Source organism: Thermobia domestica, chromosome 9, assembly GCF_964235325.1.
Source record: "Thermobia domestica chromosome 9, izTheDome1.hap1.1, whole genome shotgun sequence".
Lineage (NCBI taxonomy): Eukaryota > Metazoa > Arthropoda > Insecta > Zygentoma > Lepismatidae > Thermobia > Thermobia domestica.
In genome coordinates, this window is record NC_137462.1 from 65198851 (window position 1) to 65219181 (window position 20331).

Genomic DNA, 20331 nt, shown 5'->3' on the forward strand with positions numbered 1-20331 from the left:
ATTGACGTGACTTTCAACTTAATCGACCGTGTAAATGGGATTTCAACTTAATCGCTTGTTGATCGAAGGCGACTAATCGACTGTTAACTGAATTGAAAGACGTTCTATTTTCTGTGGTTGAAATAATTGAACACATCCATCGATCTGATTCGGCCTTCGATTTAGTGGCAAATGCAGCGAGTCGATTTAGTCGTGCGACTAAATCGACCAAGTGTAAACGCCCCAAAAGTGATAGAAATAGATTTTTAAAGTTGCCGAGAAAGAATACTTATTGAAATTGTATGAATATTTCAAAGGAGGCATTCAAAAGATCGTAGTTACAATACTCTGAAGAGCATGAAAGTAGATGAAGTAAACGTTACCATTTTGTGGCGGTTTTGTGTGTATTCTGTGCATTTTTTTAATGGTGGTTGTGTGTAGTGTGTGAATTTGAAGGAATAACAAAAATGGACTTCTTAGAATACTCAGATGTTTGTGCAGAAATTAAAGGAGCAATGGTAATTCTCCTGATCGATTTTTTTTTTTTTTAGAGTTAAGGCAAATATCACGTAATTTTGATATTAGCCTATAAAATATCTTGCAGTTGCTTTCTTTTGTTCAAGTAAACTGTGTAAGTTGACGGCTATAAAATTTTAAGTTGCAGAATTCAAAAGTAATGTTTATATTATGCACTTGTGAATACCATGCTATTAAGTAGTTAGTTGTTCATAGTCAAGGTGACCAGAACTTTTACTTTTAAAAACGGGACGCATACGAATCGACGAAGGTGGGGGGGCTGACTTCCACATTGCATTTTGGGACTCAGCAGTGTTTTCAATTTACAAAATACACAAGTAAGAATGATAACACAGTGTTTCTAACTTAAGTATTACTCAATAATACTTTTAACTACTTGAACACCCAGAATTCCCACTTAAACCACAGAACACTCTATTCTCATTTGAATATTCAGAAGTTCTAGGCACGGCTGAACCTTCCCAATGAGTGTTGGTACAGAAGCGTATAGAATTTGCATTGATAATTTATATTTTGAATAATAATTACCGGACACCTGGGTCATTTTTGCTTAAAAACGGGACATTTAGGCGTCCCGTTTGAGAATCAGAAAAAACGGGACAACGCTTGAAAATAAGGGACTGTCCCGGCTAAAACGGGACGACTGGTCACCTTGTCATAGTATATTTGTGGGGTGAGTAGATTTTAGTAAATACTTGGTCCCATTTATTCCCTAAACTTATTGCGCCTAAGAAAGAACGAAACCTAACAAATCTAAAACATGATTCGTCGTAACCGAACGGCCGAACAGCATAATCCCAGCGGAGTTCAATCTCATAAAAACGCGCGTACTGTTTTTTTTTTTTTTCTACCAGTATTATTTAATTTCTTCCTCAAATCCCTTGATAGTGATTGTGGCTCACTTAGTAGTAGCGATTAAATTAGGTTCCCTGGATTCATTTATAACGGCTTACCATAAATAGTACCGGTTTCGAAGCCGTCGATGAATTTGGAAGAGGAACCAAATACCCTAATGGTATTCTCTGCTTGTATGGGTTGGCGCCTGTCTAGGTATTTGTTCCGAACTTGGCCGTCCGCCTTGTCTTCGGTCAAAAGCGTACTAAAATCTACGAACATTTTAAAATCGTGTTTTTCGAACAATGTTTACCAGAAGGAGTCCGACTATTTTTCTAAAAAATCTTCGGTAGTTTCTGTGGCTAATATTTAGCAGAAGGAGTACAACAATTCTTTCTAAAAAATATTACAACTTCGGTAATTTCTGTTCACATTAGTTAGTTTAGGTGAATTTAGGTCAGTTTAGGTTTGTTACAATATGTTACTGTAGGGGTCCAGCATAATTTTCCCTAAAATGATAAAAGTATGCTTATTTCTACTAATATTAGGTTAGTTCGTGTTAGATTAGGTTACGTTATTTAAATCTTAAGTACTTGCATCATCCATTTCTCCTGTAAATTTTATGTTTCTGTTCACAATAAGTTAGTTTAGGTTAGATTATATTAATGTAGGGGTCCAGCATAATTTCCGAAAAAGAATATAAAATTTCGTTTCTTTCTATTACTATTCGGTTAGTTCAGGTTAGTATAAGTTAGTTTAGGTTAGATTTGCTTACGTTATGTTAAGTCAAAGTAGTTGCATTTCCCATTTTTCCCGTAAATTTTGTACTTATAAACTCTGTATGCTAAACTGGGATGGTTATATTTATTTTATAAGTATTTACATCGCTTGAGAGGAATAAGGAACGTATTCATTAATTTTAAGTCCTCTTTACTGAAGTCTACGGGAACGTATTTGTGAAAAATCGAAGATATTTCTGAAATATGCTCATGTTTCCACCCAGTATTTGAAAGTTGAAGATTTTGGAATATGTTCCTTTTTCAACTCACCCATTCAATTTACTTTATCAAAGCTCAAACTTAATTCACGTAGTAATGCCGAGCGAGCGAAAGCGAGTGAAGGCAGATTAGTAGCCAGGTTGGTTATGTGACTTTCCGTTACATTGAGAAGCATAACTTTCTCAACGTTTCTTTGCAGTTATTTACTTACCACACTTTCTGTAGTCTATTGTTAGATTTATTAGGGCATAATTTTCACATACTTGCAAAAGACTTTCATCATTAACTCCGCATTGTTTCACAAGCTGTATTACTGTTAACGCACATCCAGGGCAACATGTCTGTATACCTGCAGCCATGTTTACAGATGCTCATTATTTTCCCACAGTCCAACCATGGCGCTAAGCTTTCACCAAGTAGTTCCCTCCGCTTGCCAAATTGGTTACATGTTTAGAACCGCTTATATATATTTATAATATATAAAAACAAACACAACTTTCACTCTCTTTATGGATTATCAAGCACACGAACGGGCAAATTATCCATTTCTTTGCAGTAAATTTTCAAAATTTTGCTAGAAGCGGACGCGGAACTTTGGAATTTAACCCCCTATCTGTGCTGAGATAGTTAATTAAACTCAAATGACTAATCTTCGTGCAGCTTTAGATTAATTCATCAAATAGAGAAAATGTTTTCTTTCACGTTCTTGCTTAACGTGATTTTCTTAAAACATGTTTCACTCTTATAGCGAATGCACAAATAATTGGGTAAAAATTAATATTATGCTTGAAAACTGGTGTGACAAAAACATTTTTTTTATAAAAAAAAAAAAAAAAAAAAAAACTGGTAGCTGACCACTGACACAAAGAATTGCATTAATCCCGGGTCAGCTTAATACAATGCTGTTGGGCCCACATAAAAGTGCATCCGTTGGAAAGAAGCGCGAACCGACGATGGATATGCGCAAAAACAATTATTAGCAAAAGTGCACGTTGAGCAAAACATTCAAAAAATCGATTCATAATAAATAGCAAAGCGAGAAATTACACTCTATTAATTTTAACAAAATGGGTCCAAACTTTCCTAACCCTCAGCTAACCTGACTCTACCTTACCTTAAGTGAACAATGCCATATCCTGTGACAAAATCACTTGTTCTGTTCACTCTTACCTAATTCTTCATGCCAAAAACACACACTAACTATTCTAGCTCGTAACTACAAGCAGTAGTTCGATCCTGCTTGTATGATGTATTCACAGGTATTTTTGGCAGTTGTCGAATGTCTATGACAGAAATAACTATTCTATCAGACCTTGTTTCTATTTTGTTGAAACTGTTACGTGATTGTGTGTGTGTGTGTTTTTTTTTTTTTTATAACATATTATCACATAGTCTTGCTCAGTGTGTTGTGTTTTAGAAATAACTCCTGGCACAAGATTTTTTTTTTTTTTTTATTACTTTTCCTGTTCATGCACCGAGGCTAAGTGGACGATAGTGATGAGATATAACGATGGGATAAAGTAGAAACGGGAAAATTCCGACAAGACCCAGGTATACGATGTTTGTTTGCCACGAATCACTTGGCACGGGCTGGAAATATTGTCTGCTATAGACGTTATTATAAATACCGTACTCACAATTACCAACACATGTACGACTTCCTAGAGCATATCCTGTTGTGTTACGTTGTATTATGTAACTAACCTGTATTTTGGTGTAATATTTAACATGATGGAGTCGTTTCTGTTACCTTCGTCTATCAAGTATGAAAGATGAACGCAGACATCGAAGAGTTTAGTAGTTTTTAATAGAATGGCTCATATTACGGTGCAGTGTTAGGAAATAGCAAATAATGTGAGTTCTTTGGACATGTGCGTCATCATTCGAAGCTTAAAATACAGTGAAACCTGTTTTTAGAGGAATCGATCGGGACTCGCAAAAATTTCCGTTAAAGTCAGGTTTCCGCTTAATGGAGGTAGACGTTTTTTTACATGCTTATAATGGACATACTGAGAAAATTTTGTACGTACGTTGTACGTACCTTTTTCAATTACAGTACTTCTTTCTTCTATGAATTATTACACAAAAGTTTAAAATTAATACAAAATATGCTATGCACATGCTTTCTTTAATTGTTTTCCAGTAGTCAAGCAGAATCTTCTGTATACATTGCTACTTGGCTACTCGACTTTCCGCACACATTTTAGCCTGAAAAACTACACTATGTAAATTAGAGTTATTTTTCCGTAAGACAAATTGTTACAGTTCCTTTAAACTTCTGATAGTGTCTCAATACATCTTTATTCTATACTCTTTTTCGAACTCGGTACCGTATTCCTCTTCTTCCTACACCTCGTCTTCTTCTTTCCGTATGATTCTTGATTAAGGTGAGGGGATTAAGGACAAATTGTGGGAGTGAATATGGGTAGTGGTTGGGGAAGGTCAACAATGCGCGGAAAGATTTAACAAAAGAACGAAGAATTTATCGCAGACATGTAATGTACATATATTTACCATTTCACAGAATGTCTAAACATTTTCTAAACGCTGTAGTCCGGAACTCATAATTTTCCGTTAAAGGATTATTTTGCTTTCCGTTGTCCGCATAACACAGTTTCCGCTTAATGAAGGACGTTTTACACGTTTTGCACTCCAAAATTCATGGGACCGTGAAATATTTCCGTTTAAGACAGTTTTCCGTTTAATAAAGGGTCCGTTGAAAGCAGGTTTTACTGTATTTCAGTTTAACGTTCCTAGAGGCTAAGGGAGACGATGATTAAAGCAATTGAATGATGGACGAATTAGTGGAATGAGAACGTTTCAGGAAGCGGGAATATTTTGAGAAACCCATGGACATGACGGGTATCAAACCGGGGACTCTACGACTAGAGGTAAGCGCTGTACTGTTCAAATATTCGATTTAAACACTAATTCATAAAACTTTTTTTTTTTTTTTTTTGTTTTTTTTTTTTTGTTTCAGACACCAGGTCGGTTGAAGCTAACTGACCAGCATATAATATTTAAGAACAACAAAACAGGGAAAGTAGAACAAATCACAGCATCTGATGTAGAGCTTGTGAATTGGCAGAAACTTGTTGGATCCATTGGTTTGAGGATATTCTTAAAGAATGGTACCTTACATCGTTTTGGAGGCTTCAAAGAAGGGGTAAGTGCATTCCTTTTAAAGTTTAATAGTCACAGTTTTTACTTCGGCGGTGGTATTAGTGTGATTGTTTCTTTGGTATGGTTATCATATCTTATATATGAGAAGGAACCCAGGAATAACTTAATAATTGTTACCCAATTCTAGGTATGTTATTATCTTGCAGGTATTTGAAAGTATTTACAGTACAACCCCTCAAATCCGAACCCCGGAAATCCGAAAACCCGGCAAATCCGAACACGTTCTCAGGAGAAAAAAAAAAACTACAGCTGCAAAATGAAAAAAAAAAAAAATAGATTTAATCACACAAATTTAGTTTTTTTAAGGTTTTAACATTTTTAGACTTAATGCTTGTATTCAAAATCATTATCTAATTATATTCTTACAAGAAGACAGTTATAGATATGCGACAATCATTTTGGACATGAGTGTATACCCTCCAGTCAAGGTCACTGCCCTTTCGACCACTGGGTCACCCTGTCTAACCTCAGTCGTTGTTTTACCGCCAATTCAGTGACGAAGTAAGTACGTAATATTATTTCCCGGGTAATCCGAACCCCCCGAAATCCGAACAGGCTTCAGCCCCAATTAGTTCGGATTTGAGGGGTTGTACTGTATATCTCAGGAAAATGTATTGAAATATGTGTTGGTTCATAGCTTACTCTCCTTTTCATATATATATATATATCTTATATTTTATGGGACAACGTACAGGAGTGTGAAGTTCCCAATATACTTCGAATTTAAAAATTCCCACTGTTAATTAAAAATTGGAAGCTAAAAGCATATGAAGATTTCACTGCATGTATATCTCGGGTGGTCCTTGGAAATAAATACTCGCTAAAGTGTGCGAAACATAGATTATTTCAGCTGCTATGAGTACAAAAAAATTACTATATATATATATATATATTATCTCATAATCACTTTCACCTGAAACCCAAACGGCTTTCCAGATCCGACCGAAGTACCTAAGGGCTTGCAACCTCCATATCCTAATCCTAACTATATATAAAAATACATGAACTGACGTAAATTAAAGGGGTACTTCCGGTCGACGTGGCAAGTTGAAATTTGGCGTGATTGTAGCTTTTCGGAACTAACCCACAGGAACATTGCCAAAAGTGAATATTTTTAATTTTTAGAGAGTCTGAAGGAGCGATGAAGAAATCTCCCATGTTATTTATATGGGGCATCTTCTACACCCCAAAATGTTTGGGCACCTCCGGCAGGATTTAGAATAGTGAAATTTGGCATGATTGTAGCCTTCCAGGGCAAACCCACACGAAGATTGTCAAAACAATATTTTTAGTTTTTAAGCTGTCTAAAGGGAGGATGAAGAAATTCCCTATTATTTAAATGGAAGTTTTCTTGGTATGCAAAATCTTATCTTCTAGATAGTTGAAATACGAAAAGAAACTTGAAATTGGATAGAATTGTGGGTTTAAAAGGTGTGAGGCCGTAGGCTGAGCAAGGCGGATCAGGGGCGAAGCCCCCGCTGGCCAAATTTAGGAAATGTTAAGATCAAATACACGAAATTCACTCTTGATGCAAAGACTAATACACAAGAGACACGAGGCCGTGGGCCGTGTAAACGCGAGAGGCTGGGGGCCGAGCCCCTAGCTAGCCAAAGACTAGTCCTCATTATAAAAGCTTGTCCTTGAAACACACCGTATCTTAGCCAGAGAAATAAAAGAAAATCAGCTGTAGAACTTGCACTGTATTAAATATAGTGATTTTCCGACACTCTAGTACAAAGATAACTAATACTTTTACTATTCCATTAGTTCTTAAACTCTTTTAACTCTCTCAGTTCGAGGGGCCGCGGTGTCTCCGTGGTAGAGCATTCACCTCTGGTGCATGGGGTCCCTGGTTCGATCCGAGCTCGAGCCAAGTGAATTTTGTAGTGGACAGACCCTTGTGCGTGTGGGTTTCCTCGGAGTTCTCCCGTTTCCTCCCACTCTTCATTCCACCATTTCATTCATTTCTCATCATCACCGCCTCCTTTAGCCTAGCCGGTACAGTGGAGTCTCGTTAATTCGAACTTGGATAATTCGAAATATTGACTAAATCGAACAGAAGTCCCTTCCCCTTGAAAACTGCATTGAAAACCATAGTTAAAAAGTCATGGATAAATCGAACTTTTGAACCTATGTTTTGGATAATTCGAAGCAAATACAGTTGAAAGTTTTTAATATTGTACAGATGTAAATAGAGAAATACAGTTTTAACGTATTTTCAGTCATCCAGATGCAGGCATAGGGAAGAGTAATACAAAAGATAAATAGAAAATCTATGTAATGATAAAGATGAAGGTGAGTTGGGTAAGAAGTAAAGATAGAGAACGTGTGCCAATCTCATCTTGTCTCAGAATTGGTTGAAAATTTAAGATGAATTATTGATAAAGTCAACCAAATGTTATTAATATCGTATTCCATGCAATACATGAAATTCAGAATTTATTGACCGTACAAAAACAATCAAAGTTAAGCAAATGAGGTTTACAACTTCTTAAAAGTGAGAACAGAATATTCAAATTGTTACTGGTGTTTAATTGTTTGGGCTATTCAGTGTATGTTGTAGTGTTGTACGTGAATATATTTTCCATTGTACACGTAGTTTGAATTATGTGGAGTCAATGTCTTTTGTTAGTTTGCGGTATTCAATTACGCAAATAATAAACTGCCTTAAAGGTAAAGTCTACACCATATGAATATGTTTTTGATGCACAGTGCTTTGGTTTGTTTGTTGTTATATATGTGAAAATGAACGTTGTTGGATAATTCGAATTTTGGATAATTCGAAGTTTTTTCGTGTCCCCTTGGACTTCGAATTAAAAAGAGTCTACTGTATAACCTTGAAACGTAAAAGTTTTCTTTTAATTCGAATTAACAATTAATTATCAGCACCTTCGGTGCGAGCGGTCCCGGGTTCGACTCCCATTGGGCCACTTTCGAAAAAGTGTAAAGAGCTTTTTCAAGCCAACCATCCTGAATGAGGTCTTCCTCATTCACAGTAGGCAAATGCTAGGCTGGTGTCTAACTTGCAGGTCCCAGGTCGCTTCCTTCCTTGCCTTTCTCTGGATAGTGTGCTCGCCGAGAGATGTTATCCCTGATACATGACGGGCTAAATGTCCATAGATGCCGAAAGCTCAGAAATCTAAATCCTAAACAATTACCAGCAATCCTGCAGCGCGCAAATGTCCCATTTACCTGTTTCAGGACACAGCTCATTACGGAAATCTTACTTTTTCTGCGTAGATATCTTCAAAATCCCTTTTGGAGACCCTCGAAGAAAATCTGCAAACAACCCCTCTTATGTTATTTCATATATATATATATATATATATATATATATATATATATATATATATATATATATATATATATATTACTTTTTTCTTTCTCCATGTATCTATGTTGTACTTAACTTTGTTTTGCTATTATTTTCTCTGCATAGTTTCTATTTTGTGTTTTTCATTATTATCACATCTTATAATTTATTTTCAATCATTTAAATAGTTCATATTTTTTACTGATGTATATTGTCAAGTCTATTGTTTCACGTTTCTTTTCTGTTGTTGTACATAATTATCCATATTCCACTCCTCCTCTGAAATTGTTTCTCGTGTATTATGTGAAATTGATTGCATCATTTATTTGAGGACTTAAATTTTTTGCAGCGGGATATGCCAAGCCTCCATTTCTCACGAAGTTGTAATTAAGGTATAGAGCTTTCTTCCACCAAGCTCTTCGTTTATGAATTTCTCTCTTACTGTATTATTTTACTCTCATGTACTCTTATCGACCAAACCGTCCCAGTTTTATCTTCTTCCACTAAACTCTCTCCAGTCTCAACCTGGCAACACTACCACATAAGTGGGTTCTAATACGGCGTGCAATGTAAGCTCAATAACTACTTGAATATGGTTTTCTTCGTACATTTTTCCCTTTTTATTTGATGAAACTTTGGTGAAGCTCAATAACTACTTGAATATGGTTTTCTTCGTACATTTTTCCCTTTTTATTTGATGAAACTTTGGCGCCAGTGCTTGCTTTCACTGTGTGATGTAATGATGTTCGTTTCACTGTTTTCCAATAAATAGTTTTTTGCACGCATTTGGATTTCTTTGTTCTAATTACACATTCTTTATGTTGTGGCAATACCAATCTTAAATTTTATTTCTTTCTTGCCTAGCAACACAGAATTTAAGCCCGGAGATGTGGCAATACCAATTTTAAATTTCATTTTCAAATTAAATCTAATTCTCATTTTTGATTCATAAAATAAAAAATACAAAAATAAGTTCATTTGTAAACAATTATATCTAAAAAATTAAATCACAATATAACTGTTATACAGTCATGTCTATAAATTTGTCATATGCGCTTATAACAACTTTACTTACATAATTAAACTCATTACAAAAACCTAGCACAAACATACTTCTTTCTACCTAAATTCCAAATTTTGTTCTGGAACTTCTGGAATCCAAACTCAAAATACTTTATATAATACATTTAGCTTTACGTCACACCCACAAGCTATTAAATTATCAACCTCAACAAAAATCCTAATATAAAAAATTAAGTAACTTCAAAAAAAAGTTCCAACAGATCCGGGAGTTAATGCAATTTAAATAATTTATAAAGTTAAATCAATATTTTTATTTATTGTTATCACAAACATAACTCCTATCAAATTTAACACCGCCAAAACAATAGGGATTCAGCATAACCACTATATGACTAGTAAAAAACTACTAGTCATCAATACTCTCTCTTCAAGATAATAATTCACCAACAACTAAAACTACATCAGGGTCAAAGCTTAGCAGCAGTCAATAGCATAAAAATAAAAACTTCATCCTTACCAAAACATACCAAATATATGTCAAAAAAGTATGTTTATGCTAAACTTACCAAATACGTAAAATAATTCATTCACAAACACATAAATTCACATTAAAAATTAGCTTTATTAAAGCTCTTTTGAAGTTTAATATATAAAATTTAATTATTATACCTCTCGCCTTACACCCCAAATTAAAACCATCTTATATAACAACATGGTGGAGATGCTGGGTAAGTATTTTGTCCTCATTGTTTAACGAAAAAGGGGAAGATTAGTTATACATATTTGTTTATTTTTATTTGAAGAAAGATGGTGCTGTTCAACAGATCATAGGCAGTAAGAAAGATGAGTTTAATTAATAATGTAATAATGACGTATTGCATTTAAATTCTTTGCCCTCTTATTGTCAAAACACTTCCACCGTCTCTTGTCAGCTTCTTGAAAGCCCGTATAATTGAAGGGAAGCTTAATTTTGCAGTAGTCAAAGATATTCATGTGAGCGAAGCTAAAGTTTCATATGACCTTGATTTATTACATGGATAGTTAACTGCCAGTATCGAATTAAGTTAAAACGAATTACTTAAAGAAGCTATGGGATGCATATTTACTAGTTAAAAGGATCGTCTCTCTTCTTTCGCAATGCAAATCTTGAAGACTACGCTACTGAATGAACTATTTAGTCCTGAATTCTTTCATTTGGCAGATCCAGTATATTTCCGGATAACTGTTCACACACTTAATATTTACGAAGATTGTATTTTATAACAGAGAAGACCTTTTAAATATTAATAACAGTTATCTACTTACAAGCTTAGTGTGATGTGTTGATGAACCGTTGCAACCATCATTGAATGTCTTATTACTTTTTAGCGCTCAGTTATATTTTATGTTGACTCTGTGCATCGCTTATACCAGATATTAAGAAGCGAAGGAATATACAAACAATAACTTTTATTAATGTCGACTTCACGGGTTTGCCGGATGGAAAAATTTGTCATTTTGTAGTTCGTTTAGCAACGTGGATTTTGAGATTTACACTGGAAAAGAAATAAACTGTACTTAAAAACCGTTTGCAGAAATACATTTCATTAAGTTCGTCTGGCAAGAAATCAGTGATCCTTTTAACTACAATCAATGCTTGCGTACCAAAACAAATTGTGTTTTATAATAATGATAAACATAAGTTCTGCACTTAACAATTATTGCACTCTTTATTAATTAATGTACATGGCTTTCGTAGGTCGTACTACCTTCATCAGTAGAATTCAGAGGATCAGTTAGTAACAGGTTTGCTCTAATTCTGAGACAACCACAAAGAACTTGGAAACGTAATTAAAGAATATTGATTGTGTTAACTGGTATTATTTATGATTTTTTTTTTTTTTTATTGGCAAACGACACTACTAAATGAGAACATTTTAATGGTGGCAAAGTCTGGTAGGGATTATAGCTTTTAAAGATTTTCAGTTATAACTATGAAGTTATCACAAGATCGGAAGAAGCGTATGACGTTTTGTATTTGCAGCTTAGAAAGAAATTGTAATATGTTGAAACCTTTTGTAATACTGTACATTATTGTCATTGATACGTAATAGCTAAAGTGATTCTAGCCCTCTCCGGTGGTAGAGTGGCAGGCATGTGTGAGTCTGGAGCAAATGGTTTCAGGTTCAGTTCCCGGTGGGAAGGAAAAAATATTTCATGATAATTCGCTTTCATTAATCATGCATCTCCTTTAGCCTAAAGAGTACGATCGTAGGACGATAAAAAATCTCATTTTTGAAGGAGTACTTCTTAGTCTTTATTTGCATATTCATGGACCTTAAAAATCTGATAATCATATTTAATGTAAAAGTTTCTTCTTACTTGCTCTGCCTACTAAAATGTGTATCTCTACCAATTGGAGCTTTAGTGTACGTAATACCTAAGTACAATGTACTTACCTGTATCTCGGTTTCATGATATAGCACACTCCTCAAATGTGAAGGTTCCTGATTCATTTCAGATCATGTGAATTTGTACTGGATAGCAGCATCCTACCCGTTACATTTTCTCGCACATCTCTTCTTAGTATCCCTTGAAATTTAAAGCAGTGCCCATTCAGTCAAACGAATGATAATTCTTGGTTTCATTATGAGCATAGCTTTGCTGTTTTGACGTGTATATATTGTTTAAAATGAGCTTGTATTGAGGGAATACAATTTACGTAATAATGCTGTTCTTTTTTATTGCAGGAACAAGACAAAATTGCTAAGTTCTTTTCTAATTATTATAAAAAGGACATGTTAGAGAAAGAACTTAGTTTGAAAGGATGGAATTGGGGAACAGCCAAGTTTAATGGATCTGCATTGAGTTTTGATATTGGGTCTTTAACTGCATTTGAAATCCCCTTGAATTATGTATCACAATGTACTACCGGTAAAAATGAGGTTACGCTGGAGTTCCATCAGGTTAGTCCAGTTGTCTGCTTACTGTGAAATGAATCTCGTGTATCATGTATAAAGTAACGTGCCTTAAGAATCTTCTCTTTGTATTACGTACCGAGTATATACTGTGTAATACAAGATTATAATAATACAAAATAAATCAAGCCATAACAATTTAAATTTCTCACTTGTAGAATTTGAGAGGTAAGAAAAGAAAGTGTTCTCTGCGTTCTGTTTCTTATCAAATGTTTATAGTATTGTCCGATCACAAGATAAACATTCATTTATTTGTTTCTATTTAAATCTCATCCTAAAATGAAAGATAGTGAAAATATTCAGAATTGATCTGGTGTAGAAAAATTGTTAAAATAAGGAAGAAATTGAAATATCAATTTACTTGCAGCTTTTCACTATGCTCTCATCACCTTTTTGAATTGTAGTGAATTTCTTAAAAAACAATGAAGAACATAAAAAGTTCAGAGATTGGGCCAATTGGTATCTGCAAACTGGTATAACATGAAGTAATAAATAGTTTTGAAGATCTTTGTTTAGTGTATAAAGTTGGATGCCCAACTATTATGACGTTATAAACTGAACACCACATTTCTAGTGTAAGGAGCGGCTTAGAAACGGTTATTAGTTTCTTTAATAGCATTTTATAGATACTTTCAAAGGTTTGGTGGTTCTTCATTGTCTAAGTTATGTTACGGTACGTCTTTTTCACTACCGGTAACATTAGATAAACTTCTATATTACAGTATTTTTGTACATTGTATCGGTAGGTTATTTTTTTTATTAGAATATGTATTACTTTTGATTATCCTATTATAAATCAGTACCGACAATAAGACATTGATAGCTACATAACGTAAGTAATGTAGCATGACAACTCAGATTATGTGCTTTGCACTCACTATGTTTATATTATTAATACTACGGAATTATACTACGATAAAATGAGATACATTATTTATTATTTCGATTGTAGTCAATAATCATGAAATCGCTTTAAATCCAAAAGTTATTCGGCATTAATTCACGAAGAAATGTTATAGGTTATTTTTGTTTACATAATTTTAGGCCTAATGTTTGACCGGAATAAAGATAGAATTTATTGTTAATATTTATAGACATTCAAATTATATTTAGCATAATTGCCATTATTATTATAAAAGTACGAACACCTTAATGTGTTTCATGTTAAGCTTACCTGTTCTGCGGTTTTGAAGCCTGACCTTGCACAAATTGTGCGTCTTTCTGAAATGTAAACAAATGTCTGCCATATTGTCTCAAAGTGGGAACAGCCACATTAAATACTCAATATAGAAGAAAAAGAATAATGGAATATGCGGAAATAAATAAATAAATTCTCTTTTCTTTTTGTTAGAACTGATTTCATAATTTACGAGCCGGAAAATTAAATAATAATATTTATTATAGTTAAATCTAGTGTTGTCAAGAGGGGGTGTGTATGGTGTACAGAAGATCATATATACAACATAACAGTGAATGAGCCCAAGAGCCCTTCTAAAATATAAAAGGAAAATGTGCATTTAAACAAAAGTTTCTTTCTTATTGTATGTTGTATTGCTTTAATATTAATGTCATGCACGGTCTTGCGGATAACTAAATGAATATTCTTAAATGAAATGAGATATAGATATCAAGCCTTTGCCCTCCGTAAAGGGAATGTATTCGGTATTTCAAATATGCTGAATTATAGGGAAAATAATAGTAACATTTTTTTTTTTTTTTTTTTTTTTTGTGTTATGTGTTTATTGATTGGAGATTATAGGTATGGGCACGCCTGGTGAGATATGGAGTTAACCTCAACTGTAAACTGTATACTATGGTTAGGGGTAACAAAGAGTTATCTTCCTTTTTCAATTTCTTAAAGTAATCTTGTTATCCGTTCTTGAAAATGACTCCTTAAGAGATAAAGGAGTATTGTTGTTATTTAAAGAATATGAAATTACAATAAAAGATATACAAATATTTAAATTTTTATTTGGTCAAATCGAAAACAGTACATATTTGTACATACAGTTGATTGATTAATATTGTCTTCAAGTTGAAGTACTATAAATAAGATTAATGATAGTCTTCATTTAAGTAAAGCTTAAAGGTTTCGATGCTGGGTGTCGCTTCAGCAAGATCTTGGAATTAATGACACAACATTTTTTTTTTAATAGTCAGATGCAATAAACGTTCGTTAATTTTAGAAACAAAACTTGTCTGGTCAGAATTTGAGTTAATTCTTTTAAGCCATTGTGGTTGTTCTGTACTGCATTGGATTGGCGTGCGAATGGTGGTGAGGGCCACACTACTCTTCGGGCATCTGTTCAGTGGGGTATAGACGAACCAATAATTATGGCCTAAAAGGAAAACATCATGAATAGGATTTTTTTTTTCCTTTTCTTCAAAATTTATTTAAAATTTTATGATTCGTACTAGATATAAATATAAAATAAAATATCTACATTAAATTAACATTATGGGAAAATTAAGCGTATCAAAATTGGCGACCCTTTAGCCACGGATATATGGAAATAAAATAAAAGCGGAAGTGTACATTTACTGGCACGAAACCTTTAGGGTAGGTAAGCGAAAAGCAAATGAGGTTAAGTTAGTCTCTTTTCTTTCCCCTTTTTGATCTGTTTGAGATTGTGTGACAAGCGAAATATGATATTATAATGTTCATTAATTTTGATGAAGAGAGGTGTGAGCCGGATACTCATACGTGTTGTGGAAAGACTCGAATTTTAGATTGTGTGGAATCTGTAGGATGTGATAGTTGTGGACAACTATTCCACACAATATGTATTCAGTTAAGTCAGGCTGACGTGACAAATATTAAAGAAAATGATGGTAGATGGATTTGTCAAAAGTGCTCAGCAATGAACAAGACTAGTGACAACCCCAGTGAAATTGACAGGGAACACACGGTAGTGTCACGTAAATCGGTCCCTCAAATTGAAATAGCAGGAGGGCCGCTATTGGAAAGTCTGAAAGGTATAATAGGAAGTTTGGAAACAAAACTGGACAGAAAGTTGACTTCTGTTGAGGCTCAATTGTCGACTGTAAACTCTGAAATTAAGTCAGTAAAATCGCAGTTAATGCAAAATTTAAATCAAGTCAAGTTAGAACTTTCGGGTGAGATAGCTTCTGCAGTTAGCGATGTAAATAAAGTTAAGTCTGACTTAGAAATATTAGCAAATGATGTTGAGAAAAATCGAGAGTTAGTATCTCAAGAAATTAATTCCAAAATTGAGGATGTGAATAGTGACCTAGCAAAATTAAAACTTGAGATAGAGAATTGTCAAGAGAATTGTAATGTAAATTACAATCATGTAAAGGAACAACAAATTAAAGAGTATAGAGACCTGAAAGATGCAAATGAGAAAATAGCGAACAATGTAAAAATTTTAGAACGTGACACAGTAGCTGCGTTTAAACACAGTTTAGAAAAATGCCGTGAAACTAGGGAAAGTATTGAAAAGACAGTAAACGAAAGGTTTCTTATGGCAGAAACTAGATGCGAAGGTCTCATTACTGAAAATATTAATAAATTTGGGAAAAAGATAGAAAAGTTGTCACGTCGACTGGATAATCAGGAATCTAGGTGCGAGCGGTTAATCCGAGAGAACTCTCTTTCTCGTAAGGGTCGAAGGACACGGGTAGAAACTAATGCCACTCGTGATAAAGTAGGGGAACCAATTTCTGAAGGTCCTTTAGAAACATTATTAAAAGAGTTCGCGGTGACAGAGACGAATAAAGAGAATGCCAATAATGAGATAGAAGCCTCAAATGATTGCTCAACATCCGAATCCGACCAAGGGAAGGATACGGTTGATGAGCATAATATGCCGAGAAACTCAGAAAATTCCTCCGCGAATAGGCGAAAGAAATATATCCGGCGAAGATGTAAAAATCAAAGAGAAATTTATGCAAATCGGTGTGACCGGGTTAAACTGCATGATATTAATTTAGATTCTGGTACGGATATGTATGATAAATTAGGAATAGTTGATGTACCAGCAAAAACAACTCTTGAAGAGAGTGACGAATCTGATGATTCTCCACCACCTAGGCCAATTGGTGCGTATTTTCGGGAAATGCACAATTTTCCAAAATTTGATGGTAAAATGACTGCTTCGGGTAGAATATTCTTGGAGGATTTACTCCAAACCATGAGTATGTATCAATTAAGAGAAAAAGATCGAAGATACATTATAGCTAGGTGTCTGGAAGACTCTGCGAAATCCTGGTATCGTAGTATTTCGCACAAAATTAGAACTTTCCGGGATTTCGTCAACCTCTTCAGGAATCAGTATATATCTCCTCGGATGGAGAGGGCGCAGAAACGCCATCTCTATTCGATGAGATATGATAAATCTAAGTTTTCTTCTTTATCTGACTTTGCCTGGTCGATAATTGATTCATATCACTTGGTCGTAAGTTCACCTTCAGATTCGGAATTAAAGGACTTAATTCTTGATTGTTTACCTGCTGACGAGAAAAAAAATATTAAAATTGGGTTCTGTAAATTCTGTTCATGACTTAATGATGAGTGTTACGGTACGTCTTTTTCACTACCGGTAACATTAGATAAACTTCTATATTACAGTATTTTTGTACATTGTATCGGTAGGTTATTTTTTTTATTAGAATATGTATTACTTTTGATTATCCTATTATAAATCAGTACCGACAATATGACATTGATAGCTACATAACGTAAGTAATGTAGCATGACAACTCAGATTATGTGCTTTGCACTCACTATGTTTATATTATTAATACTACGGAATTATACTACGATAAAATGAGATACATTATTTATTATTTCGATTGTAGTCAATAATCATGAAATCGCTTTAAATCCAAAAGTTATTCGGCATTAATTCACGAAGAAATGTTATAGGTTATTTTTGTTTACATAATTTTAGGCCTAATGTTTGACCGGAATAAAGATAGAATTTATTGTTAATATTTATAGACGTTCAAATTATATTTAGCATAATTGCCATTATTATTATAAAAGTACGAACACCTTAATGTGTTTCATGTTAAGCTTACCTGTTCTGCGGTTTTGAAGCCTGACCTTGCACAAATTGTGCGTCTTTCCGAAATGTAAACAAATGTCTGCCATATTGTCTCAAAGTGGGAACAGCCACATTAAATACTCAATATAGAAGAAAAAGAATAATGGAATATGCGGAAATAAATAAATAAATTCTCTTTTCTTTTTGTTAGAACTGATTTCATAATTTACGAGCCGGAAAATTAAATAATAATATTTATTATAGTTAAATCTAGTGTTGTCAAGAGGGGGTGTGTATGGTGTACAGAAGATCATATATACAACATAACAGTGAATGAGCCCAAGAGCCCTTCTAAAATATAAAAGGAAAATGTGCATTTAAACAAAAGTTTTGGCTATAAAACCTATAAAAAGTTATAATTGAGACAACCTGGCACGTAATTAGGCAGAATAGGGCTCTTGGGAGATATTAATTGTGACGAGTAGTGTTTCGTTTGGAGACGGCCTATCTTTAACATGGCAATTCAAACAAAGGTTAATCAAAATAGAGGGAAGCCGTCCAAGATGTTTTCTCGGTGCTATTCAAGGTAATTTGGGAACAAGAAGGATGCTCAGGTAATATTGGCACCAACCAGATAATCAACCAGGTGGTAAATTTTAGTACTGTGTGAGCATCTCAGGATACAGGTTAGTGACTATATCCTCCATTTTGTTGACCTCTAGAAGTTTCATGAGAAATTCTCTTTAAACCCTTTGGAGTATTAGTGACTTTGGGGTATCAGTGACATTGTTTTGATGACTAAATTCAAAATTGTTAACCAGGGACAATAGTCATTTCTCCATTATGTATGCGATGATGATGAAGAGTTGTTAAGCGTATCGCTAAGTCACACAAGCTCAGACAATCTTTGAGGGGGAAGGAAATGAGTAATGACAAAATCTAATAGTCATGAACTTCGAGTATTATAATTAGCTGCTGCTATGAGACCAGATAGTGAAAGCTCTGCACATCGTCCTGATGTTGACATCTTAAAAGCATGTTATTTGATACATATATATTAATACTGTTGACGGTACTGATTCCATAGTCACTTTAAGTTAGGATTTTTTTTTCTTTCATGAGCGTTGTTATTGTGATACTGTTAACATATAAATTAAGAATTCCACAGACATTGAATTATGATGCATAATCAAAACCTCATTTGCATACTTTCGAGAAACTATTGAAAAAACAAATTTGTTATTCCTGATAGCGTAAATAGATGTTGAGGCAACTCCAGCGTGCAATTTATTTATGTGTCTGATTTCTTTTAATATTGTGTGAATTTCGTATGATGTGAATTTATATATATATATAATGTGCAAGTTATCCGCCCTCTTAAATATGAAATGTGGTTTCAATATCCGTACTAAATGAGGTAGAAGTAGGATAGCTATAGGTTAGGTTAGATTAGATTAGTTAGGTAGATTTCTTTCTTATTGTATGTTGTATTGCTTTAATATTAATGTCATGCACGGTCTTGCGGATAACTAAATGAATATTCTTAAATGAAATGAGATATAGATATCAAGCCTTTGCCCTCCGTAAAGGGAATGTATTCGGTATTTCAAATATGCTGAATTATAGGGAAAATAATAGTAACATTTTTTTTTTTTTTTTTTTTGTGTTATGTGTTTATTGATTGGAGATTATAGGTATGGGCACGCCTGGTGAGATATGGAGTTAACCTCAACTGTAAACTGTATACTATGGTTAGGGGTAACAAAGAGTTATCTTCCTTTTTCAATTTCTTAAAGTAATCTTGTTATCCGTTCTTGAAAATGACTCCTTAAGAGATAAAGGAGTATTGTTGTTATTTAAAGAATATGAAATTACAATAAAAGATATACAAATATTTAAATTTTTATTTGGTCAAATCGAAAACAGTACATATTTGTACATACAGTTGATTGATTAATATTGTCTTCAAGTTGAAGTACTATAAATAAGATTAATGATAGTCTTCATTTAAGTAAAGCTTAAAGGTTTCGATGCTGGGTGTCGCTTCAGCAAGATCTTGGAATTAATGACACAACATTTTTTTTTTAATAGTCAGATGCAATAAACGTTCGTTAATTTTAGAAACAAAACTTGTCTGGTCAGAATTTGAGTTAATTCTTTTAAGCCATTGTGGTTGTTCTGTACTGCATTGGATTGGCGTGCGAATGGTGGTGAGGGCCACACTACTCTTCGGGCATCTGTTCAGTGGGGTATAGACGAACCAATAATTATGGCCTAAAAGGAAAACATCATGAATAGGATTTTTTTTTTCCTTTTCTTCAAAATTTATTTAAAATTTTATGATTCGTACTAGATATAAATATAAAATAAAATATCTACATTAAATTAACATTATGGGAAAATTAAGCGTATCAAAATTGGCGACCCTTTAGCCACGGATATATGGAAATAAAATAAAAGCGGAAGTGTACATTTACTGGCACGAAACCTTTAGGGTA

The 20331-nt window shown here is 33.9% G+C and overlaps 1 protein-coding gene across 1 annotated transcript in view; it reads left to right on the forward strand.

The window, feature by feature from the left end:
* The first annotated feature begins 340 nt into the window (after positions 1 to 340).
* The window catches only part of Ssrp (structure specific recognition protein), a 55703-nt gene continuing 35712 nt past the window's right edge, over positions 341 to 20331 (forward strand). The window contains exons 1-3 of the mRNA XM_081771231.1: positions 341 to 497; positions 5329 to 5514; positions 12597 to 12812. Of these exons, the coding sequence (XP_081627357.1) occupies positions 447 to 497; positions 5329 to 5514; positions 12597 to 12812 (453 nt within the window). The 5' untranslated portion in view covers positions 341 to 446. The remainder of the gene's footprint in view (positions 498 to 5328; positions 5515 to 12596; positions 12813 to 20331) is intronic.